The sequence below is a fragment of the Phytophthora parasitica genome, assembly GCF_000247585.1.
Source record: "Phytophthora parasitica INRA-310 unplaced genomic scaffold supercont2.35, whole genome shotgun sequence".
Taxonomy (NCBI): Eukaryota; Oomycota; class Peronosporomycetes; order Peronosporales; family Peronosporaceae; genus Phytophthora; species Phytophthora nicotianae.
This window is the reverse complement of record NW_008649021.1, coordinates 504638-526714: the sequence shown is the minus strand read 5'-3', so window position 1 is coordinate 526714 and position 22077 is coordinate 504638. Positions and strand designations below refer to the sequence as shown.

The window sequence follows — 22077 nt, the reverse complement described above, 5'->3', positions numbered from 1 at the left end:
TCGCTCGCAAGTACCTTGCTAAAGTGAAGTGAGTATGTGCCTGTAAACAGTCCTTGGCCCCACTTTTACATGAACGCATTGATTAGTGCCAGTATGGGCAGCTACCGTGGGCCCGTTGTCAGAGTAGATCGAAAACCATAGGCGAAGTTGCTGCTGTGCGCGGCTTCGGGTGTACCGGTAGTTCGCCGTCTAAACCGCAACAAATAAATTAATTAATGATTAGTACCAGTACATCAAGGCTGTGCAATCTCAATGCCGAAGATGCTGGTAGTTGGCCTGGGCCAGACTGCCTATATAACTCAACTTTCAAACTCGGGATCACTCCGGATTCTGCGCTCACGTCTACAAGTTGCTGATCAACGAGAAGCATGCGCTTACTTCTCCCCGTGCTGGCGGTTGCGGTCACACTGGTTGCTGCCAGAAGTGACAGCGCAGTCACCGTTAACGCGATCTCCAAGACGGCCTCGACGAAGTCGACTGTGATCCACAACGCGGTGCCCGGTCTGCATGTAGCCACTCGAGAACTGTCCGGCGATGACGCGACTTTTGAAGAAAGAAGAGGAGGTGGAGGACATGGAGGCGGGCATGGTGGAGGAGGTGGTGGAGGTGGTGGAGGGCATGGAGGGCATGGAGTTTCAGGAGGAGGTGAGGGAGGGCATGGAGTCTCCGGGGGAGACGGAGGAGGTTATGCAACTACAACAGGAGACGGAGGAGGGGGCACCCCAATTGGAGGTGGGCGTGTGCACCCCGTCGGAGCAAACTCAAATACGGGATCCATGAACACGAACGGCGTCGCGGATCAAAAAGAGGAAAAATGCGATCGTTTTGTAAACTGGTTTAAACGGCTCTTCGACAAAAGCATCAAGAAGTGCCCGAAGGAAGTTGAAGAAGATATGCGTCGCCTTCGAACCTAAGACGTATGGTCATTTTCTGAAATTAAAACACGGGCACTTCTTCAATAGTGCACATTCCTCTAGTCAGGGTTGTCTTTTTGAAGTTCATGACCCTAATAGGGGGAGTCAGAACTAAGAAATGACATGAAATAAAGCACCACTCTGACACGAAAAATAATGACTAGACATCTCATAATATGGCCCCAGTCAAAATTGAGTTAGATGATTCATTTTCAATTTTATTGCTGTCTCCGTACTACGTTCAAGTGCCATTGCGAATACCTATTGAATGAAAACCACAATAGTAAAATGAACCTTTACTCTGGATGGTGTACTTAGGGCCAGTCTTCTTTCTCGCGGGACGCAAAGCGGGACCAATCAGCAAGTGAGTAACGAACGAATATTTTCTGTATTCTCCAAATTAAATGAAATGATGAGCATTTTCACCAAGCTAACACGTAAAATAACTGGGTTATTGTGGTTGCACGCGTTTGTGAAGCTGAATGTTAAGGCACCACAAAGTCGTCTACCTACATTTCGAGAAACAATGATTAAGCTCTGATGTTGTTGTCGTCGATGTTGTTGTTTCTCTCTAAATTTGTAAAGTTTGATGCTACTAGAAATGTTGGTCCACCAATTTAGACGAAGAAGAGCAAGAGCAACCACCGTCCAAAACTAATACCAGACACAGTGACAACAAGACTCCAGTTTCCAACGTCACAGCCGACAATAATTTCGTTCACGACGACTGGGACGCAGAAGAGGAACCGACATCTCAACCAACAACCAAAGCTGCATACTCGGTACGAACCCTAAATTTTCATCAAGCTATGCTCTTTTAACTAATATCTTACTGATGTTTTGCAGACTGTTCTGACTGGAGGCGTTGCTGCCGACGCAAACTTTGCTGATTTAACGTTAGTAACCCGTAAAGTAAGTTGATTCTTACACAAAATATTTGTAAAGAGAAACTTTGCAAGCGTAAAAATTATTTCATGCACCAAAAGAAATAGCCTCAATAACGAACCACAATAACGACGATCACTAGTTTACATCGTGTCGAAAGTTGGACACCCTTAAAACAAATTTTGCAATGTGATTAAAATTGAGGGAGTAACATTGACAGTCTCGATCCAACATCAAGCCATTTAGCTCTAAGGAATCGCTATTACAGTGGTGCCTGTCCCCACTTTTACTTGGTCTTCTTGCTCTTCTCAAATGCTTCCTTCTCGTACTTCTCGATCTTGCCCTTAAATAGCGTGGGCAATAATGCCACAAACTGCAGCAGGAAAAGCACGGCAAAGCTGACCGCATTGCTCCCACCAGAAGCTCCCGCAGCACTGTTCAGTGTCGCACCCGTCGAAATATGCAGAAAATTGGCCGGGACCAAGCCGATCAACGTGGCCAGGAAGAAGTACTTGAACGGGACACCCACCAGTGGACAAGCGATGTTGACGAACCAATTGGGCAGCAGCGGAGTGATCCTCAGGAACAGCAGGTAGTAGAAGAGGTTGCCTTGGTTGTGGGCGATCTTCTCTTTGAAGCGTCCGATCATCCCAGCCAGCACTTTATTGAAGACGCCGCGGCCCAAGAAGTACGACAGCATGAAGCAGAGCGAGGCGCCCGTCGTAGCACAGAAGGCTACCAGAATCTGGGCCTGCATGAATGGGTACATGGCTCCAGACAGAATGCTCAGCACAATGGGGCCCGGGATAGCAAACGTTTGCAGCGAAATGTACACGATGCAGAAGCTGGAGAGAACGAAGGCGGCGTGATGCTCGCGATACTGACTCGCGCACTGCCAGAGCCCCTGGACTGTGCCCATTTTGTCATTGCGCCCATTTAGCCAAGTAGGCAGGACGCCGCGAATCACGTACGATACAGAAATGGACTCGCACTCGGTGCTGCAGTTTTATCATTTTGGACAACAATTAGTGATGCGTTAGGAATGAAATCGTGTACATGGGTATATGTATAAGCACGTACAACTCAGCCTCAGGGGCGTTCTGAAAGAACACGTAGACACCCGTGATGGCGCCGACGACGAGCAGCGCGAGCAGTGCCACCTGCGAGAACGACGTGCGCGACTCCATCGTTGCAAGGGAGCGAATATCTGACGTGGCAAATTTAAATCTATCCAAAATTACATAAATGCCCGCGGCTATTTCAGCAAATTGACCGGAATTGGTAGTTTTTTCTGTTTTTCTGAAGGCAACTTCTTTCATTTTTTCATTACTTTCATTTTTTTTTCATATTATCACGGAGTTGTTTGTACTTTTAACCACTGCTGTGGTTCTGAACCGTGCCCAAACCAATCAGCCCCAGGAAAATGATGGCAAACGCGATCTTCTGGAATGTTTCCCCTTTGTTGATATCTACACCTTGGCGTTTGGCCACGACGGATCCGATCCGTTCGAGTTTCCCTATGGTTAGCGCGCCTGGATTCTTCACTACAACAGTCGAGAGCTGCTTTAGAACATGATCGTTTTTGATGCTATTGACGAAGGCCGTGTTCTTTTTCATGGACTGGACCTGTGCGATGGCACGGGTATTCTTTGTCAATGACTTTGCCAATGCGGGATTTGTCTTTTTGAATAGAGAATACATGTTGGGAAATGTTGCACTCTCTTCGTCTTTGTCGGCGGTATCGGTGTTGCCACCCTTCTTATTGCTGTGACTCTCGCCACCCTTAGCAATCGTGCAGTTGGAGTTAGCCCGACTGGCGGTCTGGAAAGTGGTTTCCGTGTTGTCGAGACCCTCGACGCGCGCTAGGACAGCGATTACAAGCATCGCTATGGAGGTGATCTGGCACATTTCTTCTCGTCACAAGCTTGGGGGGGGGGGGGGGGTTATAGTAAGATCACGAGTGTGCGGAGAGGTGGGGGCATTCTAACAGAGATTTCTTCTTGGATTCGCGTTTTCGCTGTCGTAGCCTCGAAGACTACGAAGACACATTCGTACCAGCATGTTTATCACGTGAGGCGTTTTCGTGCAAGCGGTACGGTACTGGAAACGTGTATTCGACTAACTTGACATTTAAAAAGTATATAGGTATGAGTTTTATACCGACGTTCACATTCGATAATAGGGGGGGGGGGGGGGGGGGGGCTGAAGATAAAGCGATGAAGACTAGTGTTTAAAGGATCCAGGTTCTTACGTTTGAATACTTCTACTACGTACGTAGTACAAATACAAGTGTATTTTACAGTTTGTAGGTATATTTTTCTTTTAAAACAAGGTTTATGTGCATGCTGTCACTTGGTAATATCGTGCTTTCTACGCTATGAATATATGCAAGACCCATTTGGGTCTGTAGTTCTGTTTTCATGATAAAATTTCAAATGAGACTTAGAACTATAGGTTACAACATGCGTTGTTGCAGGTTACGCTACTAATGCGAATAGTAACGTTAATATAAGGAAAGCGGCTGCATTAGCTTGTTAGTGCACGCAAGGCGAGTATTTCAAACATGGGATTTCTCCCTCTTTTTTAATACGGTAAGGTGTAATCAGTGATTTGATTATCTAAAACGAATCAAGCTCCCTTCAACAGACAACGATGCCTGCCACCCCAGCACTCCAGTTAGCTGGCTGGTGCAGACAAATTTGCTCTTTGTAATATATCCAGGAGGTTATTGGCAATCTCATCAATGTGCTGCAAAAAGCAAGCGTGGCCAGCATCCTCGTACATCACCAACTTGGTGTGGTCGCTCGCAAGTACCTTGCTAAAGTGAAGTGAGTGTGACACGTTGATACACTGATCCTGCTTTGCCCCGATGATGAGGATCGGAAAACCAGAGTCGCGGATCTTGTGTAGCTTCTTGTCCGGCATGCTGTGAAGCACCAGCGCTGCGGTTTGACCAAAAGCACCGGACGATGACGGAGCTCCTAGCGTAGCAGCCACCTCCTTGTGGTATTTGAAAAACACGTCGTGCATAGTACCGTTGTCTCCATTCTTGCTTGCCAAGAACGAGTCCGGGTACAAGAAGGACAACATGGCATTCGTGACCTTGTTCATGTCTGAAGACATCAACGTGGTGATGATCGCAGGGTATGCGGACGCATCTGGCGTGAATGACCCTGGACTGGTCACCAATAGGGACAGGGACTGCAATCGCTCCGGAGCAGCTAGAGCGATCTCCTGGGAGATCATCCCTCCCATGCTCACTCCAGCGATGTGGGCGGTCTTCCAGCCGATGGCGTCCAATAGAGCCAGGGTGTCCTGAGCCATACCCGACGTGGAGTATTTGCCCCACGGAGCATCCGTATCGCCGACGCCTCGGTTGTCCAATGTCAGGATCTTGAGCGTCTTACCAGGGTTCTTCTGTTCCCACTGAGTGAGCAATCCATCAACCAGCGGTGCCCACTCTTCCTTTCGATAGCCGTAGCCCATGATCAACACCAACCGAGTCTCGTCGTCGGAGCTACCGTCTCCAATCTGTTGGATAAGATACGCCATGGTGATGCCGGTAGCCACGTTAGTCTTCTGTATCGCCTTTGGAGTATACACTCGGAAGGCGGCATACTTTGATGCCATGTGCTGCTCCAGTCGAGAGAAGACCATCTTGATGTTGACTCGAACTCTTTTATTCCAAAAGAGAAATGAGCAGTGTCCAGGGCGCAGGACGCAGTGAACTGCAACTGATACGAACAGGTCCACACAAGGTATCAGTCATCTTTTGAAAAGTAACATTCGTTCGGTGGGACTTGGAAGTTCCAGATGTACTCAAAAAAAAAAAAAAAAACTCTCACTAGAATCCAGAACCTAGAACCTAGAACTGGGACGTTCTTGGTCGGACTGCCATTGCTAGTCGATCAGGCTGCCCATCCCCCTCCCCATGGCAACAGCTCCATGACGGAACTGCTCGCCGAGACGATGGCTCTTCTGAATAATCGATAGTCTCCTCAAGCTCACCTAAAGTGCGCCCGACGTGCCTTTAGAGTCGCTAGTGCATGAACTGGGGCTCCTCGAGTGGACGGCACAATCTACCGCAGACGTTATCAGAGCTCACGTCGGCGACGTGACGCATAGACGGTCCGAAAGCGCGTGTCCATCAATGTTTGCGCAGTCACTTTCAGATTTGCGCCAAAAGGCAGCAACACTTTTCAAATGCCGTTCGAACCCGAAGTCGTGTCCTCTCCGGGCATCCACACGCAACGCCAGGTGGAGGCGCTGTATGCTGCACCCAAGTATTTTGGCGAGGGAGTTGCGAAGGAAGCGTTCATCTCCACTGGGATCACAGTCAGCTATGCCGTGCTGGAGCTGCCACCAATGAATGCGTCGGTGGGCGTGGAACAGGTGGTGCTGGTTGCGGGCTTCATGCAGCCCAAGGACACGTGGGCGCACTTCATCGACTCGTTCTTGCCCAAATGGAACCAGAAGCAGCGCGGTGTGGGCCTCAGCATCCTGGTGCTGGACAATCGCGGCTTCGGAGGAACGGACGCGCCCTTCGGCATGTACTCGACGCGCACCATGGCGGAAGACATTCTCGCATTGATGGACCATATCGGTTGGCGGTCTGCGCATATTGTTGGTGGCAGGTTTGTTGACTACTGAATGTTTGATTGACTCTAGTTCTATGACTGACTTTGGCTTTGGTTTGCAGCATGGGGGGTATGGTCGCACAGGAGCTGGCACTGCTTGATCTCCGACGAGTGCGTTCACTAACGCTGGTTTCAACTAGCCGCGACAGATACAAAGCCAGTGGACGATCTCTCGGACTGATGGTCCGCAAGACTTTTTCGTTTAGCTCTGTACCAGCAAAGGCGAACAGCATGGTCGACACACTGTTTCCGCAGGAGTACGTCGCTATCACAAGGATAGCTGAAACAGGCGAGAGCGTGCGCTCTGCAATCGCGCGCATGTACGAGTTACAATTGAAGAAGTGGCCTGAGCCAAGCCTCAGTGGCGTCATGGGCCAGACGGCCGCTGTTCAAACGCATTTCGTGTCCGACGAGCGGCTACACGACATGAACGACGCTGGTTTCCCAATTCTAATTGTCAGCGCCATGCTAGACGATGTCATTCCAGCAGCTGAGTCCATCGCCTTAAAGGAACATCTAAGTGGCGACCACGTGCACACGCTGTTCTTCGATAGGGGAGGCCACGGTGCAATCTGCCAGTACGCTGATGAAATCGCCGACGAGGTCATCGAAACTATGAGGCGAGCATCACCACCCTTGTGAGAGTACAGCCTTAATGCATGCTCTACCATGTATAGTCGAATGTGGACACTACCACCAAATCTAAGCAGAAATGGACAATACACCAATGACTTCAAGTGGTTCGTATATGCACCGTCGAATGAACGGGTTCCACTTTCGATGAATGATGTGTGGATGCAGTCTTGCGCGGCTATAGATCAACAAAAGACACTGGAGATTCACTTCTCGTCTTCCTTGTTACCGAGATTCCAAACAAAATGGCCTTACTCTCTCGACTGGAGCAGCACATGGCGTCTCAGTATACCGCGTTCCGAGCGTACACCTGCAGAAGGTCAAGGTGGACACGGGGATAACGATGGGATACCTCATTCAAGAGGTAGGCAGTGGTAGCGCCGAGGATGAGACTCGACTAGTGCTGATCGTGGGTCACAGCTCTCGAAAAGAAGAATGGGCTCCACTGGTCGACGTACTGCTCACTCAATGGGAAAGAGGCTATCCTGACAAAACACTCAAGGTTCTCACGTTCGATAACCGCGGAGTGGGCGACTCGGACGCTCCGTGGGGCAAATACTCCACATCGGGTATGACCCTGGACACATTGGCACTGCTGGACACCATCGGCTGGAATACTGTTCACATTGCTGGCGCTAGTTTGGGAGGAATGATCGCCCAGGAAATCACTTTGGCAGCTCCCAACAGAGTCCAGTCGCTGTCGCTTGTAGCAACCAGCTCGGGGTCGTTCATACCAGACACGTCTGCGTACTCGTCCATTTTCACGACCATAGTGTCGTCCGATCCAACAAAAGTCACGAACGCCATCCTATCCTTCCTGTATCCGGAACCGTTCTTAGCTAGCAAGAACGGAGAAAACGAGACAATGCGGGACGTGCTGTACAAGTATCATAAGAAAATGGTGACCACCTTGGGAGCTCCGTCTTCGTCCGGTGCATTTGGCCAGTCGGCGGCTGCGATGTTTCATAGCGTCTCCAACAAGAAACTGCACAAAATCCGCGACCAGGGATTCCGGATCCTCATCGTTGCAGCGAAGCTGGACAAGTGTTTCGGTTTCTCGCACGGACTTCACCTCAAGAAAGAGCTTGCTAGTGACCACACGGAATTTGTCGTCTACGAAGACGCCGGCCATGGGTGCCTTTTGCAATGCCTTGACGACATAGCCGGTAAGCTCCTGGAGACTATGCAGAGTGCTGGTGCCCCCTAAACTTTTCTTCGAATGGTAGGGTATAATAGTAGCGAGTGCCTTATCAAGAGTTAGTACTCGACCGCCTTCCTGCCTCTTGTTGACTTCCTAACAAAGAGTATGTACAGTATACTCAAAGAAGCCATATCTTCATGCAGTGAGTCGATCGCTAGTACTTTACAGCTTCGCGCGCTGGATGGTTTGCTGGAGACCGTCGGCGATCTCCTCGACAAACTGGAAGAACGCTCCGTGTCCTCCCGTCTCGAAAAACAGTGTGTCCACATGATCTCCCTTCAGACGTTCAATCAGAGTTACAGAGTTCTCAGGCGGAATCAGGATATCTTGCTTGCCTCCGATAATGAGGATCGGGAAGCCAGCCTTGGCCACAAGTTCCAATCGCTCGTCCGATACCCAGTGCGTCAAGCACGCTACACCTTGAGCGATCAGTGCGTATAGCGGGGGAAGTCCGTTGTCGGACTGCGGTGTTGAGTGGTAATTCTTGAGTACATCTTGCACTGTCAGTCCATCTTTACCAGCAATAGGTTTATCCAGAATGGAACTCGGATATAGCAGCTCCATGACACATTGCATTGACCCGCCCAGAACGGAGCCCAAGAAAGGCTTCCACATCCTCGGATGCGGTAAATACGCCCCACGCGTCGTGACCAGGAGTGCCAGCGAGCGCACACGCTCCGGCACCGACGCTGCCAGCTCGATAGCAATCATACCGCCCATGCTGCAGTGACACCACCACAACGTTAGAAAAACCAAGTCTCTCAGCTCAACCAAACACGACTCTTACGTTACCTGCCGCCGACAAAGTGTGCAGAGTCCCAGCCGACATGATCCAGCAAGCCCAGCGTGTCCTGGGCCATTTGACTTGTCGTATAGCGGGTGAACGGGGCGTCACTGCCTCCTGCTCCGCGGTTGTCGAAGCTGAGGATCCTGAGCCTTTTGCCTTGCGTCTTGGCGTCCCACTTGTCCAACAGGATATCGATGATAGGTGCCCAGCCCTCCTTCGTCATCATGAACCCGTTGATCATTACCACACGCTCCTCGGGCAGATCTTCTGTCTCCGGTTCATCCCTGCTGCTTTCGATGGCGTACTCTAAAGTAAGTCCTGAGGGCAGTGTCGCCCTCTGGATGCGGCTCTTGGGAAAGTGCTTCGGTGCCGAGTGCAACGCTGCAACGTGGCGATCTGAGTGGATGCCCGACCCGACAATCGTGGGAACGTCTTCGATCTTCATCACGGCTTCTTCTCGTCTGGGGGCTGGCGATCTGCAAGCAGTGTGATGCGCATGTCAGAAAAATGCTACCGAGTTCGACAGGGATTATGCCACTCGAGAGATTACTAAAATGAAACCGGAATACCGTTCAAATACCGATATCGACCATCACTCCCGTTCCCGCCAAAAGCAGCTTTTTGAGTTCCGCACTCGGTGCGCGCGGAATCGACTCGAGGCGCCAGGTTCAACATGGAGGACGAGGACTTTGTGGCTGACTCGGATGAAGACGAGCAGGAGATGCTGGAGGCACTAGCGATGGCGGAGGAGCGACTTGCGCGTCAGAGACTTGAGGCGGGTAACCATCAGCAGGAGGAAAGTCAAGTGGAGCCAAAAGATCAAAACATGGAGCAAAGTACGGCCATACTGGTGACACCAGAGCAGTCACAGGCCGTTCGCGAGCATGACACTGCCCAAGTAGAAGTAGCTGAAGATCGAGAACCAGACGGGGAACTTGAGGTCGATGAAGAGCAAGGGCTCGAAGGGGAAGAGAAGACAGATAAAGAACAAGACGACGAGGAAGAAACGGAAGGCGTGCTGGAGGTGGGAACGCTGGTGGAGGTGGAATCTCGCACGTGGCCCGGAATCAATAAACAGGGAGGCGCAGGGCGAATTACTCGCGTCCACAGGGAGAAGTCAAAAGATGGAGAAGCAGAAGACATCTTCTACGACGTACGCTATGTTGTGGTGGGCGGCTTTGAACGGCACATTGAGCGGGAGTATGTGCACTCGTCCGATTTCGTGAACAGACACTCCAGCCGCGTACCAATTGACAGAGAGTACTATCACGGTTCGTTGAGTGATTATTGTATTGCTGCGGGTTGTAAGTATGCTAACCTAACTGTTTTGTAGATGACTACATCAATAAGCCACACGAGAGAAAGCAGAGAGAAGCAAAGAAAAAGCGTGAACAAATGATGGCACATCCTGAACAAGCAAAATCAAAGGTACCGCAGCATACCGGTAGGAAGCGGAAGCGTCCTCAGCGGTCGACTCGTGCTGAACGGGTTCCTGACAAACTGGACGAAGATTTACTATCCAGCGATGATGAAATGGAAGGAAAGCGCGAAGTACTCAGGATTGGCGAAGATATGTTTGTTCTGACGGAAAGAAACGGGAACTCGCGAGAAGCGTCGAGTCGGCCACCCAATGACCGCGAGATTTCTGTCCGTAAGATCTCAAATCCCGTTGTGGAACAACCTACTGTTTCTACTGTTAAGCAGCGCCGGCGACATCGCATACTGGACAGCAGCGACGAAGAAAGTAGCGATGGAGATGAAGCAGGTGACAAGAGGAATCGTAATCCAGACCAACCAGATCATTTAAAGCGCACAAACGCGCAATCTAACGAATTCCTTGCTGCTGGAGGCAGTGAACAAGGCAATCGTGAAAATTCCGTCGATCAGCATCGTAGACGGCAAAGGAAGAAGCGTAAAACTAACCGTCTGCGCTTCGTTGGAGGATACGAACACAACGCAGAAGATGCTGACGGTAGGTTTATTCAGCCGGAAGGGAACCCCGATGACCTTCCCGAAGATGTCGCCCGAGAAACGGGCATTCGATTGGCGTCCACGAGGCATGGGTTAATGAAACAACTTCAAGAGGTTTTTGCCCAGCAGCAGGAAAACATCGCCAACTTTCATGAAGAGCAGAAAATGGTGGACCAGAAAATGGAGGACCTATCAGGGATGCCTATGAGCGATCTTCAGGATCTCTATCGCAAGGTAAGTGTTTGATGTTGCATTTTGACGACTCAGCCCATGGTATAACCTATTTATATGAGTTTAGGTATTCGACTTGGATAAAGTTTTTCTGACGAAGACTCTTGTTAACGCGGGCGAAGATGTGATGGACTCCATCTCCAAAAAACTTGATAGACATGGCAAACCCGTATGTAGCTCTGCTTTGATCTACTGCATTCAATTTTTTGGATCAGCTACACTAATTCGTATGCACTCCTTGATACTTAGCCTGACGGGTTTGAACAATTAGACACCAAGATCGGTGAGTGGAAGGATGAACTAAAGGATTGCTCTCGTTGGGTGCATGCTGTCAAGGAGGCTGTGGGGGATGCTTTTGCGCGGCGAAATGCCCAAATTCCGGTTGTACAAGTAGCCCAAGCAGAATACTCATCGGATAGCAGCTATTCAGCCGACGATTTCGACGCAGGTGATATCGAAATTGAGACAGCAGCTGTTGCTTCCGCTTCAGACAATATCGACTTCTCGTTTGACTACGAAGTCGAGAGTGCCAGCAATTCAAGGAACCAAAACCGACAACTCGACTACGTTTCGATAGCCCGTGAACGTCGACCGAGTGTTTCGAAAGCAGGAAAACCGAATAACCGGAAGAAAACTGTCAGAAGTACAACGATGGAAGACTATTTCTCACAGCGAGGACCAAGCAACAGGTTCAGATCGAATTTTCGGCTCACAGGGAGACAAAAGAAGATTCTTCCGTCGGATCCTCGCTTTGACTGGGTCAGAATTGCCCGGAAGAAGCAGCAGCGTGTTGGAAGTGCCATCCGAGACCGATCAACTGGACCGTCATCACTTGACTTTTCCAATAGGCATGGGAGTGTACATGCTGTCCATGAAGTACGCTCCGCGAACGTGTCAAGCCGAGAAGATAGAAATTCTGTCCAAGCGCAACGAATGCACCTTCGCAACGAAAGATTCCGTGGCACACCAAAGAAGCAGCGACCACGAGGGTCGCTTCTCGCTCAATCTGCCCCACAAACCGTGCGTAGTTCCAGCCAACCAGTGTATCCAGCTGGTATATCTTTTGACGACGTTACCCCTGAAAGGCGACAGCGACCAGTAGAAGTTGTCAACACTACCATCCGCCCGAGCAACTCAAATCAGCACGCAGTCAACTGGGAGGCCATTTTTGAGGTTGTGGTCGATGGACCTAGCACAACTAGTGATGAGGATGCCATCACCGCTATTTCACGACAGGAAAAAGAAGAACTTTTGGCATTTGGCCACCCAATTTGCGGCCCACTGACCCCACCTTATCTGTTTTCCGACGAAGAATATGAGTTCGAAGACCCCGACAGATTTCGGGACATTGTAACAAGACAAACGTTGCGCCTTCGACAACTTGTAAATAATCTTCGATTACAAGAGAGCACCTTCGTGGACTCACTTTCGAGGGGAGGATTGGGTGCTGTCGATGAAGAGGGTTACGCAAGCACACCTGAGTGGATTGTTTTGGTCTCTCTCGAGGAAGCTTATCACAGGGCTATAGCAAGTTTTGCTGCCCAGTTGCTGCAGGCCTTGGAAGGAGTTTCTCCTTCGGCTTTGTCAAGTTGTCTCGAAATTGTCTTGGTGGAGGTTGCTGCGCTTATCCGGCAGCTTCCCGACTGCGACTCACTGTTTAACGGATGCAAAGCGTACTTCTTTTTCTTTGAGGTGGCTTCCAGAGATGCAACGACGACTCCCTTCCTGACCGCAGTGTCGCGTACGTATTGGTATTGCCTTGACCTGCTCGTAGCTCTTCGACCTATGGCTGATCTTCTGGTTGGATCACACGGGACGACCAAGCAGAAGGTTGAGGATGTTTTTCGGAGAGCATTGCCGGTCAACCGGTTCATTCTGGCCGTCGTGCTCTACTTATTTGATTTGTATATCTACCTCCCGTCATCCCATCGAGCGGAGGATCAAGTAGTCAATGGATCACCGGGCGGTGCATCTCCAGCGTTATCACTGTGGATGTTGGTTCGTAGTTGCTGCTCAAGTTCGGCTGGAGTGGATCAGACCGATCGTGCATCACTGTCTGCGAAAGAGAAACACTTTTGGGCATTGCTGCAAGCTGTGTATCGTCAGCGCTACTTCGATGAATTAGCTCGGTGCTTCGTTCGAACTGAATCTTGTGGTGGATACCTGCGTGATTTTGAGCCTAATGCTACGGATTCTAGCAAAACTGAAGACTGTGACGAGATTTTTGAAAGTCAGCTGCTGGCCTTAGAAGCTACGTGGGGCCTACTCGCTGTTTTGACACGAATTTATGCTGATCCGGACGATGATAAGCACGAGGAAGCTGTGTGAGTAGCTCATTTGTGAAGCTTTTATCTTTGTGGTATGCGCTTAATGCCCTTGCTATGTTGCTTGTCAGATGCGACGCAAAGTGGGCTGTTGTTAAGGATCTTCTTCAGCCGGACAAGCCAAATTTCCTTCCATTTAACTCGTTTCCTCACCAGCCGACTAATTTGCAGTCAGACTATCGCCAGTGCGCAAGTAAGTCACTATTAGCTCATGTTGCTTGCCAATTTATCCGGATAACTTATTTGCTGTGCTTATGACAGATTTTTACAAGCAGCACGTATTAAAGCGTGTCACTGCGTTTTCGAAGCAGTGGTATCCTTCTAAAGGTTTGTTTAACTGTAAAAGGTGACAGTAGACAGCTGTGCTAACGCTTGGTCTTCTGCAGAGGTCGTTGAGCTTATTTTACGTCAGTTGTGGGGCAACGATGTACCACGCCATCCAGATGACATCGCTGAGCTTCCCCAACTCTTGAAACAGTTTGCTACTCGATGCAAGGATCTTGGAAATTCAAGATTACGACTTGCCGCGTTTGCTGAAGAGCACAACGGTGATGGAGACACAACAACAGCTCTATGCAAAATCATCTGGGTAGGAACTGGATTGAGATCGTCAGGGAGTTTACAGCTCTAAATGTTATGATGTTGCTTTGACGGTGTACAGGTTCAGCTATTGAAACTCGAAAAGCGTGTCCATCGAAGTCGCTTCCGTCGCGTTGTCCTCAACGCGATTCCAGATACTCCCGACAGCCAGCAGGTCATTGGAAATGTTCCATCAACAGCGGCAGCAGCGCTAAAAACGTCTGGAACGAATTGGAATTGGGGACCAAAGCAGCACAATCCAGCTAATGTACAGCCAGCTCAACGACCTGAAGCTCTACAGCAGCGATCTTCTACGAGTTCAGGAGTGGGAAAGGTTCGTCCCCCTGCCATAGTTATGTTGTCTACCTGAATTGCTTCTGATTTATCCTCTGGTGTGTTATTTAGGAAAGAATGAGCACAGCAGTACTACTCGTATTCGCTATTGTCGGAGTCTGTATGGAGTGCGGTGACGACCAACATTTTCCAGTCGAGCGATCTGATAAAGATGTCAGATATATGGAGCGGGAGGTAGATTTTTACTGCAAGGAAATTCTGCGATGGACATCAGGGAAGCCTGCGTGTGAAGTTCTTGCGGCTCAATCCCTCTTTACACTTGGCGCTTTGCTCTTGGAGAAGAACTCAACTGAGTTTCCCACAGTATTTAGGGGCCTCAATGAGAGGCTGGAATCATCCGTGAAACATTTACAGGCTAACCCCCTCGTGTCTCCTACCGCGAAGCAGTCAGCCGGTCCACAAGCCCGCCCCACCAAAACAAGCAACGTGGATGATCGTCGACAACGGCTTCAAAGTAAGTCGTGTCTACCTAATTGCTCTTCAACAATTGCCACTGACCTTACTTGTACCTAGACGCTGCAATGTCACCGCTCTATCAAATGCGTGATCTGACCAGGAAGATGCTCGAAACGCCTTCATCGGATTTGATAATCGGACCTGCGTTCGGCTCTGCTGTTGAAAAAAGTCTCGAGCATATTTTCGGTGCTGGAATGGAGGCATGCTTGATTACTGCAACTCAGAAGATCATTACTGTCCATGATCTGAAGGTTGCGATGAACATATTTCAGCTAGTACTCCCTCGAACGCCGGATGAGCCCAAGCAAAGTTTCGCTTCAACACTAAGTGTGTTTGACAATGGTTTGGATAATCTATTGGCGGAAGCCGACTGGGAAAGTCTGCTCTCGGGACGTGATCCCAGACCTGCGCCAGCCTGGACAGTGAAAGAATGCAGACCCAAAGCGGTTCAGTTGATCACAAGCAATTTGAAAGGGGCTATACAGCAGCTTGTGCTCAACTACCCCTCGACTGATGTTCCAACATTTGCCGAAATCTATGCGATTGATTTGCTCGGAATGATGATTTCCACGTGCACAGTTCAGTTTTTCTGGAGTTACGTGACTTCTCTGACTGTCAAGCATCGAAATCTTGCACCTCGCTTACTGGGTGCTGCACTGAAGTATAACCCCGAAAAGGAATGGCTAAGAAATGTCTTCTTGAGAGAGAGTGGATCAGATCAAGAACTATCCACTGCGTGGCTTTTGGGAACGCTTGACGTTGCGGCGCTAAACTCGACTCCAATCGTGTTCAAATTGGAGGACGTGCCATTCGGGGTTATAACTCAAGAACGGACGTCGCATCAGAGTCGTGTTCGTGATTCAGACTACTGGGTAATGCTGACTGATGGAATCATTTATCATCTGCTCCGCAATGATTCGGTAGGGTTCGGCGCGATGGACCCACTGGTGCTACAGCTTTTACGTGAAGTAGCATCCACATGCAAGTTCCATTCGTCGGTTCGTGCGAACGAAGCTGCATTTCACGATGCTGACACATTGTACGACCTTCATCTGGATGTGTTCCAGTCGTTTTGTAAAAGTGCTGGCAATTCTTGGAATTTGTACAGTGATCCCCAATCGAGCAATCGGCACGAGATGAACCAGTTTCATTCAAAGATGGTGAAGTCGCCGTCTGCAATCTTCGTCTCATTTCTCGAGTGCGTGCTGCTGTCGAAGTCAATAGTAAAGTCATGTCTTTTTCTTACTAACCGAAATTGCTGTTGTTATACAGGGCTTACAAGATAAACTTCCGACGAGCCTGCAGTGAGATCGACCATTGGAATCACAGCTGGCATAGATATGGCGAATTATTTCTTCGACAGGCTGGAGTGAACGCCGCAGGCGGACGTTCGTATCACGAAATGGACGACACGATTAAATCTTTTGATGAGAGACTTACGGGGCTGACCACGATGTTTCGATTTATGTACCAATGCATGGATGCATTGCTGTTTTACTGCGGAGAGATGGCGATTGGAGAAAAAAATCTCTTCTTTGACGCGATGGAACTGCTATTCCGTCAAGTGAACAGTGCCGAGTATCCTCTAGCTATTAAGAGACTCGAGGATCAGCGACGGCTGGTGCAGCGGGATGGAGTACGAAGTGTGAACGATGAGCTTCGCAAAGGTTTTTGCTCAGCGTCTATGAGATTCGTGGATAGTGTCCAGCTATTTTTCGCCCGCCAGAAGTACCCAAGTTTGTTACACTGGTTTGCACAGGTATGCTACATTTACTGGCTTGGGTGTGTTTACCATACGATCCACAGTATTAACTATCGCTATGAAATGTGCTGTAGACGTGTGAGATATACCAGACTTTCAAGACAGGGTGGGACCGATCTCACCTAAGAACGCTGCTTGTGAACATTTTAGATCCAGACGGGCCTCTTGGGATTCACAGTTACTATCCAGATGTCGAGACTTCTAAGGATCCCACCCTGGATATTGATGTGAAGGCAGTTCGACGAGAAGCCTTCTACTTGTCGTGTGGGTTCTTCAACTGTAGATGCACGAGATCGTTCGAGCATTCACGAGCTAATCCGACGCCCACGTCCTGTAAACGTCTCCAGAAACTCAGGAAATTTGTTCTGGATGATTTTATGAGGAAAACCTTTTCCTTCGTGCTGAAAGAAGACATCACTTCGCTGCTGGAAACAATGGTGCCTGTGTGCCAATTCATGCGCGCTGTTCTCAATCACGCCAACTTGAACATGAGCAGACCAAGAGCTACTGAATTTTCTGCTAAGGATGGTTTGGACAGTCTCGCTCACTTTGATTTTCAACTGAACGAGCTTCACTCGTGCCTAGAATGGATAGTTGAATGCTTGATCAAGCTCGTACCCGGTGAAGAAGTTGTCAACAGCACTATCTGGTACGTCGTAATTATGACCAGAGTACAACGCTTACCTAACGTCCTTGTTGCTTTGACTGTGCAGCTGTGTGTTGTTGACCGAGTTGTGCGGAGTTATGTGTGAAGCAATCACGTTCAACGACAATCGGCCGATGCTGGAGCTGATCGATTTAATTGAGCTTGTGCTCTCATATCTACAGACTGTCTACGTGGCATTGTCGAAGCGGACAACTGCTAAAATCGGCACATTGTTTGCTGCCAGTGTTGAGGTGCCAGTGTCCGCGAAGCTAAGGGCGTACCGATTCTCTCCTTCTGCCTTCCGTGATATTGTGGTGGACAAACGGTTTACGCCAATATCGGGTCAGCAAATGGACTCATACGGGATTCCCTTGGCACGAGCAGCAACGGATCTCCTAACTGCTATCGGGCGTGTGGCTCAGCACTGCAAGACATCGAACGACGAGCGACTTCGAGGCTTTACAACAATATCGCCTTGACACTGCGAAGCGTAAGTGTCCTGAATCATTAATTGTAGTTGTTATTTGGAACGGTGTGGTCCTTCTTGAGAAGTCCCAAGCCATAGCCAAGGTATTTCGACCCAGGCTGGTTTTCTCTGCGTACAAAATGCAGAAATTATGAACATACGTGAGCTTCGTGTACGATATCTTCGCGATATCACGGTAAATTCGTACGGTGCGTCGCGGTCGTCTCGAATCATGTCGAGATTTCTGCAAAACCAAAAGTATAAAAGTCGAATGTAGTGCCAACTCACAGCAATCTTTTCTTAATACTCACCGATTCTTCTTGGGCCTGGCAGGTGGCGTTGTAGCTGTACATTGGAAACATTCGCGGCTAATCGCAGACACCGGATCGGGTATTGCAGAACTATGAACTTGAGGAAGGGAACCAGCCGAGTGTACTGGCATCAAACGAGAGGCTGGCTGCAAGTTTGTGATACTGGCTGTGCTTGCATGGGCTCGATTCGATATTTGATCTCGTCGATATTTCCGAACAGCGCGATCATGCAGCCCAACAGGCTTCATCAATGCCACAGGACGAGGGCGAAGACTCGCAACTCCATTAGCGGGATCGATGATATCTATTGCGTGCCCTCGCTACTTCGGCAAGCGAAACACACAAACCCGAGAGTATTAGCCATTGAAAGTTGCAACGAAATGCTGGCCAACGATCACCGTTAGCGCTGCTTCCTTCGAGCTTGCATCTACGGATAATAACCTTTGTTAGAGCGCTCTTTCAGTTTCGAATGGAATATGAATCAGAGTACCTCGTGCTACTTGCGTTAGGCGGAACTGTGAAGCATGGAGGTCCATCATAACTTGTTCGTATCTCTCGATCCACATGCGCGCCTCGCGTTCTTTGACAGACAGCTTACTGGGACAAAGTAAGCTGAAACAGGACAAACTAACGTTGGGTGGGTTGTTCTTACCGTTTGCAATCTAGCAATTTGAGCTGTGTATTTTCTAGATCCTGATGAGTGGTGAGAAAATCTTGCTCAGCTTTCTACAGAACCAAAGAATGATGATGTCATACTCATGAACGCAGGTAGGGAGACAGGTAATCTAGTTGATGAAACCTGGAGCAGCTTCGCACTGCATTTCGCAGTGGCACGTAGGCCCACAAGTTCTGCATCTTTGTGAGCTATTGCTTCATTCACTTGGTTGAAACCTCGTGTAGCAGCAGACTGCGTATATTTTGCACTGTCAGTAGATGTTTAATTCCTTTAGATAGACCCCAGCACATACCATTTCTGCCGTCACAGCCTCCAGCCTTTTGTCTTTAGCATAAATCTCCTCCAGATCTTGCAATCGCTGTACGCGCTCTTCACGCAGCTCCATAAGCAATCTATTCGTTTGTCGGTTCTTCAAAATCATCTCTCTTTCTCATGAATTTATAAGCAACATTAGACAGGTGGGCCTTCGTCTCGTTATCGTTTTGAAGTGAACACACTTTTCTTCTCGTTCTTCTTCAAGCGCTATCTGCACTTTATCCAGCTGGTCTTCTAGGATCCTACATATTCCTCATTATTCATCGATAGTCTCTTGCAAGCATTGACCATCAACATTACCGAATTCGCCCTAGCTGAGCTGAAGCACCAGAACATCGAACCAAGCCATCAGTTTGGCGTTGATGAAGCAAACAATAATCGGTACCTACTCACACGCATTTTTGAGTTTCTGTATTTCCAGCGCATCCTGGAGTTTAAGAATCCTCTCCTACATTATCAACCAACATTAAGCACGTTCAAGATCCACGTTGTAGTAGAGAATTTTAGCAACGCACCTCATACTGCTTCGCCTGCATTCGTCCACTCCGACTCACGTACTTGGCACCAAAAATAAAAAGGTGTCAGTTTTGTTTACGTCATGCACAATGAGCGCCTAAATTAAAGACGCACTCAAAAAAAGTATTTTTTGGAAAATACTTTTTGCTTCATACAACCGCAGATGAATCCCAAGAAACAGATGAAAATATTGAGCTGGAAAAGCCTGTACATTTTTTTTTCGCATCGTTAAAAAAAGCAATATTTTTTTTAAAAAAAAAACAATTCGGGTTTCGGGTCAAATTTTTGGTAAGATTGGTAATAAAACCTTGTAAATCTACTACGACGGTAATAAATTGGTTAATAGGATTTAAGCAGCTGGATCGAACCAAACAATACTGGGTTGCTGCTAAAAATGCTTTAGATAATGTCATCTATACGAATAAGCAACTGGCAGCTGTGTTAATACCTGAAAATGCTACTATTCATTACAGTTGGAATTCCAAGCGCATAATTAAGGTTGGCATGGAATATAATTGACAGACACAAAATGCATGTAGGTGTATCCCATTATTTTGTCAAAGCTCATGCTCATTGAGCCAGTTTCTATACAACAGGTAGTACGCTGAGCGTACAGCTGGACTTCGACGTAAGCGTATCTCGGGGTTTGTATACCCTGTCATATCTGCTGATTTGGATTTGACAACATGGAAGTTCTTTGTAAACAGCTAGTTGTGTTCCTCTGAAAGTGTATAAACGGTGCCTTGTCGAACCCTACGCTTATCGAAGGGACTTCCGTACTTCGAAGTACTTACATGTACTAATCACTGTACTTGAAAGTAATCAAAAAATACTGATTTCTAAAGTCCCCGTGCTGCATGTCTACCGTACTATATCGATAATAGTAGTGGCTACACTTTTTTGGGTGCTGTCAAGCGAGAACGACAGCATCTACATACAAAAATCAGAGGTGTACGGCTTTTGCTCTGTATTGAGTATTTGTGCGAGCAATCCTCGAGAGTCATCCCAATCAGGGAGGGGCAACCGGCAGCCACCGGGTACCACAGGTACTACGGCGTTGTCAAAACGGCTCGTGACATTTCAGACATCTTGTATTTTAAGTAAATAGTAGACTAGTCTGACTCTCACTTTTTTGGGTGCTGTATCGATCCACCCCGATCCAACCATTGAAGCTCGATTTATTAGGTAGTCTGTTTAGATCGATTTGTTCTTTTTTAGACATCGATTTAACAAAACGACCTCAAAATTATAAAAGCCGAGTACAGTGGCTCCGATGAAGGTGAAGTGAGCGAAATTTTAGCGGGAGAGCTGATTTTTAGAGGATGTTTACACAACTGGACGTTTTATGTAGTAGGTTTGGACATCATCGAGTACCTCTTTGAGTCGGGGTGGTTTTGACTTGAATTCAGTAAGGTGTTGGATTCATGCTTTGTTTTCTTTGAATCAGTACTTGGGGTTTGATCTCGCTAATAGATTTTGGGAATTGCTAGATTGCTGAAAAGGCCTTTGATTCATTCAAACGTAAGTTTAGGAACGCTATAGGCTTCTGCACCGTTGATTAAACCTCCAGCTTAAACTCGTTTAAAGAGATACGAAGCTCAGCTAGATTTCATCTTCAAAAAGTGCTGGTACTCCTTGCTCGCGGCGAGTTCGGCCCTAGATTTGCTCTCAAGCCCCAGAAGTTTTTGAACGTACCAGTCGGGTCGCTCTGTCGTGGCCCAAATGCGAATATGGGCCTCCACCTCTGCTGGGTGCATTTTCCCGATATCGATCTTTGGGTCGTCCACTGTCTTGATACGCTGGAACAAGCGATTATCATACGCGGTCGCGTACCGCACATAGGTTTTGTACTTAGCGCTTTTCACGAGTTTCTTCGAGGACATTGCATTTGCATTTAGCCCCAACGTCAACCAAGCATCGTGCGTGGGGAGCCCGTGTGGGCCATTGTCTAGCCACATCCGCACCTGGCGTGTTTCGGCGCCATCCATACCTAAGTGACCTCCTCCAGTCTTTTGCTTATAACTCTCGTAGTACTTGTATTTTGGGCTCGCCTTCAATGCTTCCCCTTTCAGCCCTTCGAGTCCCAGCATCTTCTTGACTTTCACTTTTGACACTCCTGCCCTAACCCAAAACTCCACTTGCAACCATTTAACGAGCGCGGATGCGTTCCTTTCCTCGGGATCAGTGGCGCCAATCATAGTGCTTCGCAGAAGTCGTCGGTTATTGATACTGTGGTGTTTTTTCTCGAGCGTTGTACCTTTGGAAATTTCAGCGTCGCTGGGCTCTATTACTGCCGCACGAGTATCCATGCCTAAAACCAAAGCGAGAAACGCTAGCAGTGCCACGTGATAAAAGCGCATGATTTTTTAGTGCGGAGATAACGAAAGAGGCGCTGTGTTTCTGGACTTCGAGC

At 48.5% G+C, this 22077-nt stretch overlaps 10 protein-coding genes across 11 annotated transcripts; 4 read left to right on the top strand and 6 right to left on the bottom strand.

The window, feature by feature from the left end:
• Window positions 1–323: 323 nt before the first annotated feature.
• Window positions 324–1143, top strand: PPTG_12736 (hypothetical protein). The gene has a single exon (XM_008909926.1). It carries the CDS (start codon window positions 369–371, stop codon window positions 912–914), a length of 546 nt encoding a protein of 181 aa, XP_008908174.1. The 5' UTR covers window positions 324–368; the 3' UTR covers window positions 915–1143.
• Window positions 1144–1917: 774 nt separating this feature from the next.
• PPTG_12735 (hypothetical protein) lies at window positions 1918–3016 on the bottom strand. Its single transcript, XM_008909925.1, has 2 exons — window positions 2880–3016; window positions 1918–2797 (listed from the first exon to the last, which is right to left on the bottom strand). Exons 1-2 carry the CDS (start codon window positions 2984–2986, stop codon window positions 2086–2088), a joined length of 819 nt encoding a protein of 272 aa, XP_008908173.1. The 5' UTR covers window positions 2987–3016; the 3' UTR covers window positions 1918–2085.
• Window positions 3017–3170: 154 nt separating this feature from the next.
• On the bottom strand, window positions 3171–3683 carry PPTG_12734 (hypothetical protein; the record flags this gene model as incomplete). The annotated part of the gene is made up of 1 exon (XM_008909924.1): window positions 3171–3683. One exon carries the CDS (start codon window positions 3681–3683, stop codon window positions 3171–3173), a length of 513 nt encoding a protein of 170 aa, XP_008908172.1.
• A 604-nt stretch (window positions 3684–4287) lies between these two features.
• Window positions 4288–5637, bottom strand: PPTG_12733 (hypothetical protein). Its single transcript, XM_008909923.1, has one exon. The coding sequence runs from the start codon at window positions 5454–5456 to the stop codon at window positions 4476–4478; it is 981 nt and encodes a 326-aa protein (XP_008908171.1). The 5' UTR covers window positions 5457–5637; the 3' UTR covers window positions 4288–4475.
• Window positions 5638–5819: 182 nt separating this feature from the next.
• PPTG_12732 (hypothetical protein) lies at window positions 5820–7347 on the top strand. The gene is made up of 2 exons (XM_008909922.1): window positions 5820–6433; window positions 6499–7347. The coding sequence occupies exons 1-2, from the start codon at window positions 6003–6005 to the stop codon at window positions 7076–7078; spliced, it is 1011 nt and encodes a 336-aa protein (XP_008908170.1). The 5' UTR covers window positions 5820–6002; the 3' UTR covers window positions 7079–7347.
• On the bottom strand, window positions 6132–9535 carry PPTG_12730 (hypothetical protein). The gene is made up of 2 exons (XM_008909920.1): window positions 9063–9535; window positions 6132–8991 (listed from the first exon to the last, which is right to left on the bottom strand). Exons 1-2 carry the CDS (start codon window positions 9500–9502, stop codon window positions 8433–8435), a joined length of 999 nt encoding a protein of 332 aa, XP_008908168.1. The 5' UTR covers window positions 9503–9535; the 3' UTR covers window positions 6132–8432.
• On the top strand, window positions 7327–8416 carry PPTG_12731 (hypothetical protein). The gene has a single exon (XM_008909921.1). The coding sequence runs from the start codon at window positions 7413–7415 to the stop codon at window positions 8274–8276; it is 864 nt and encodes a 287-aa protein (XP_008908169.1). The 5' UTR covers window positions 7327–7412; the 3' UTR covers window positions 8277–8416.
• A 108-nt stretch (window positions 9536–9643) lies between the features above and the next one.
• On the top strand, window positions 9644–18188 carry PPTG_12729. 2 transcript variants are annotated; one of them, XM_008909919.1, is made up of 14 exons: window positions 9644–10328; window positions 10391–11029; window positions 11141–11262; window positions 11327–11428; window positions 11509–13583; window positions 13655–13776; window positions 13845–13910; window positions 13970–14172; window positions 14245–14496; window positions 14568–14970; window positions 15030–16170; window positions 16245–16731; window positions 16809–17383; window positions 17448–18188. In XM_008909919.1, the coding sequence occupies exons 1-14, from the start codon at window positions 9731–9733 to the stop codon at window positions 17857–17859; spliced, it is 7197 nt and encodes a 2398-aa protein (XP_008908167.1). In that variant the 5' UTR covers window positions 9644–9730; the 3' UTR covers window positions 17860–18188. The 2 variants fall into 2 exon arrangements, with proteins under 2 accessions (XP_008908167.1, XP_008908166.1); XM_008909918.1 differs by having other exon boundaries at window positions 10391–11262.
• PPTG_12728 (hypothetical protein) lies at window positions 17888–19218 on the bottom strand (the record flags this gene model as incomplete). Its single annotated transcript, XM_008909917.1, has 8 exons — window positions 17888–17975; window positions 18055–18090; window positions 18158–18477; window positions 18556–18584; window positions 18648–18754; window positions 18810–18883; window positions 18957–19064; window positions 19126–19218. 8 exons carry the CDS (start codon window positions 19216–19218, stop codon window positions 17888–17890), a joined length of 855 nt encoding a protein of 284 aa, XP_008908165.1.
• A 2044-nt stretch (window positions 19219–21262) lies between these two features.
• Window positions 21263–21862, bottom strand: PPTG_12727 (hypothetical protein; the record flags this gene model as incomplete). Its single annotated transcript, XM_008909916.1, has 1 exon — window positions 21263–21862. The coding sequence occupies one exon, from the start codon at window positions 21860–21862 to the stop codon at window positions 21263–21265; it is 600 nt and encodes a 199-aa protein (XP_008908164.1).
• Window positions 21863–22077: the final 215 nt, after the last annotated feature.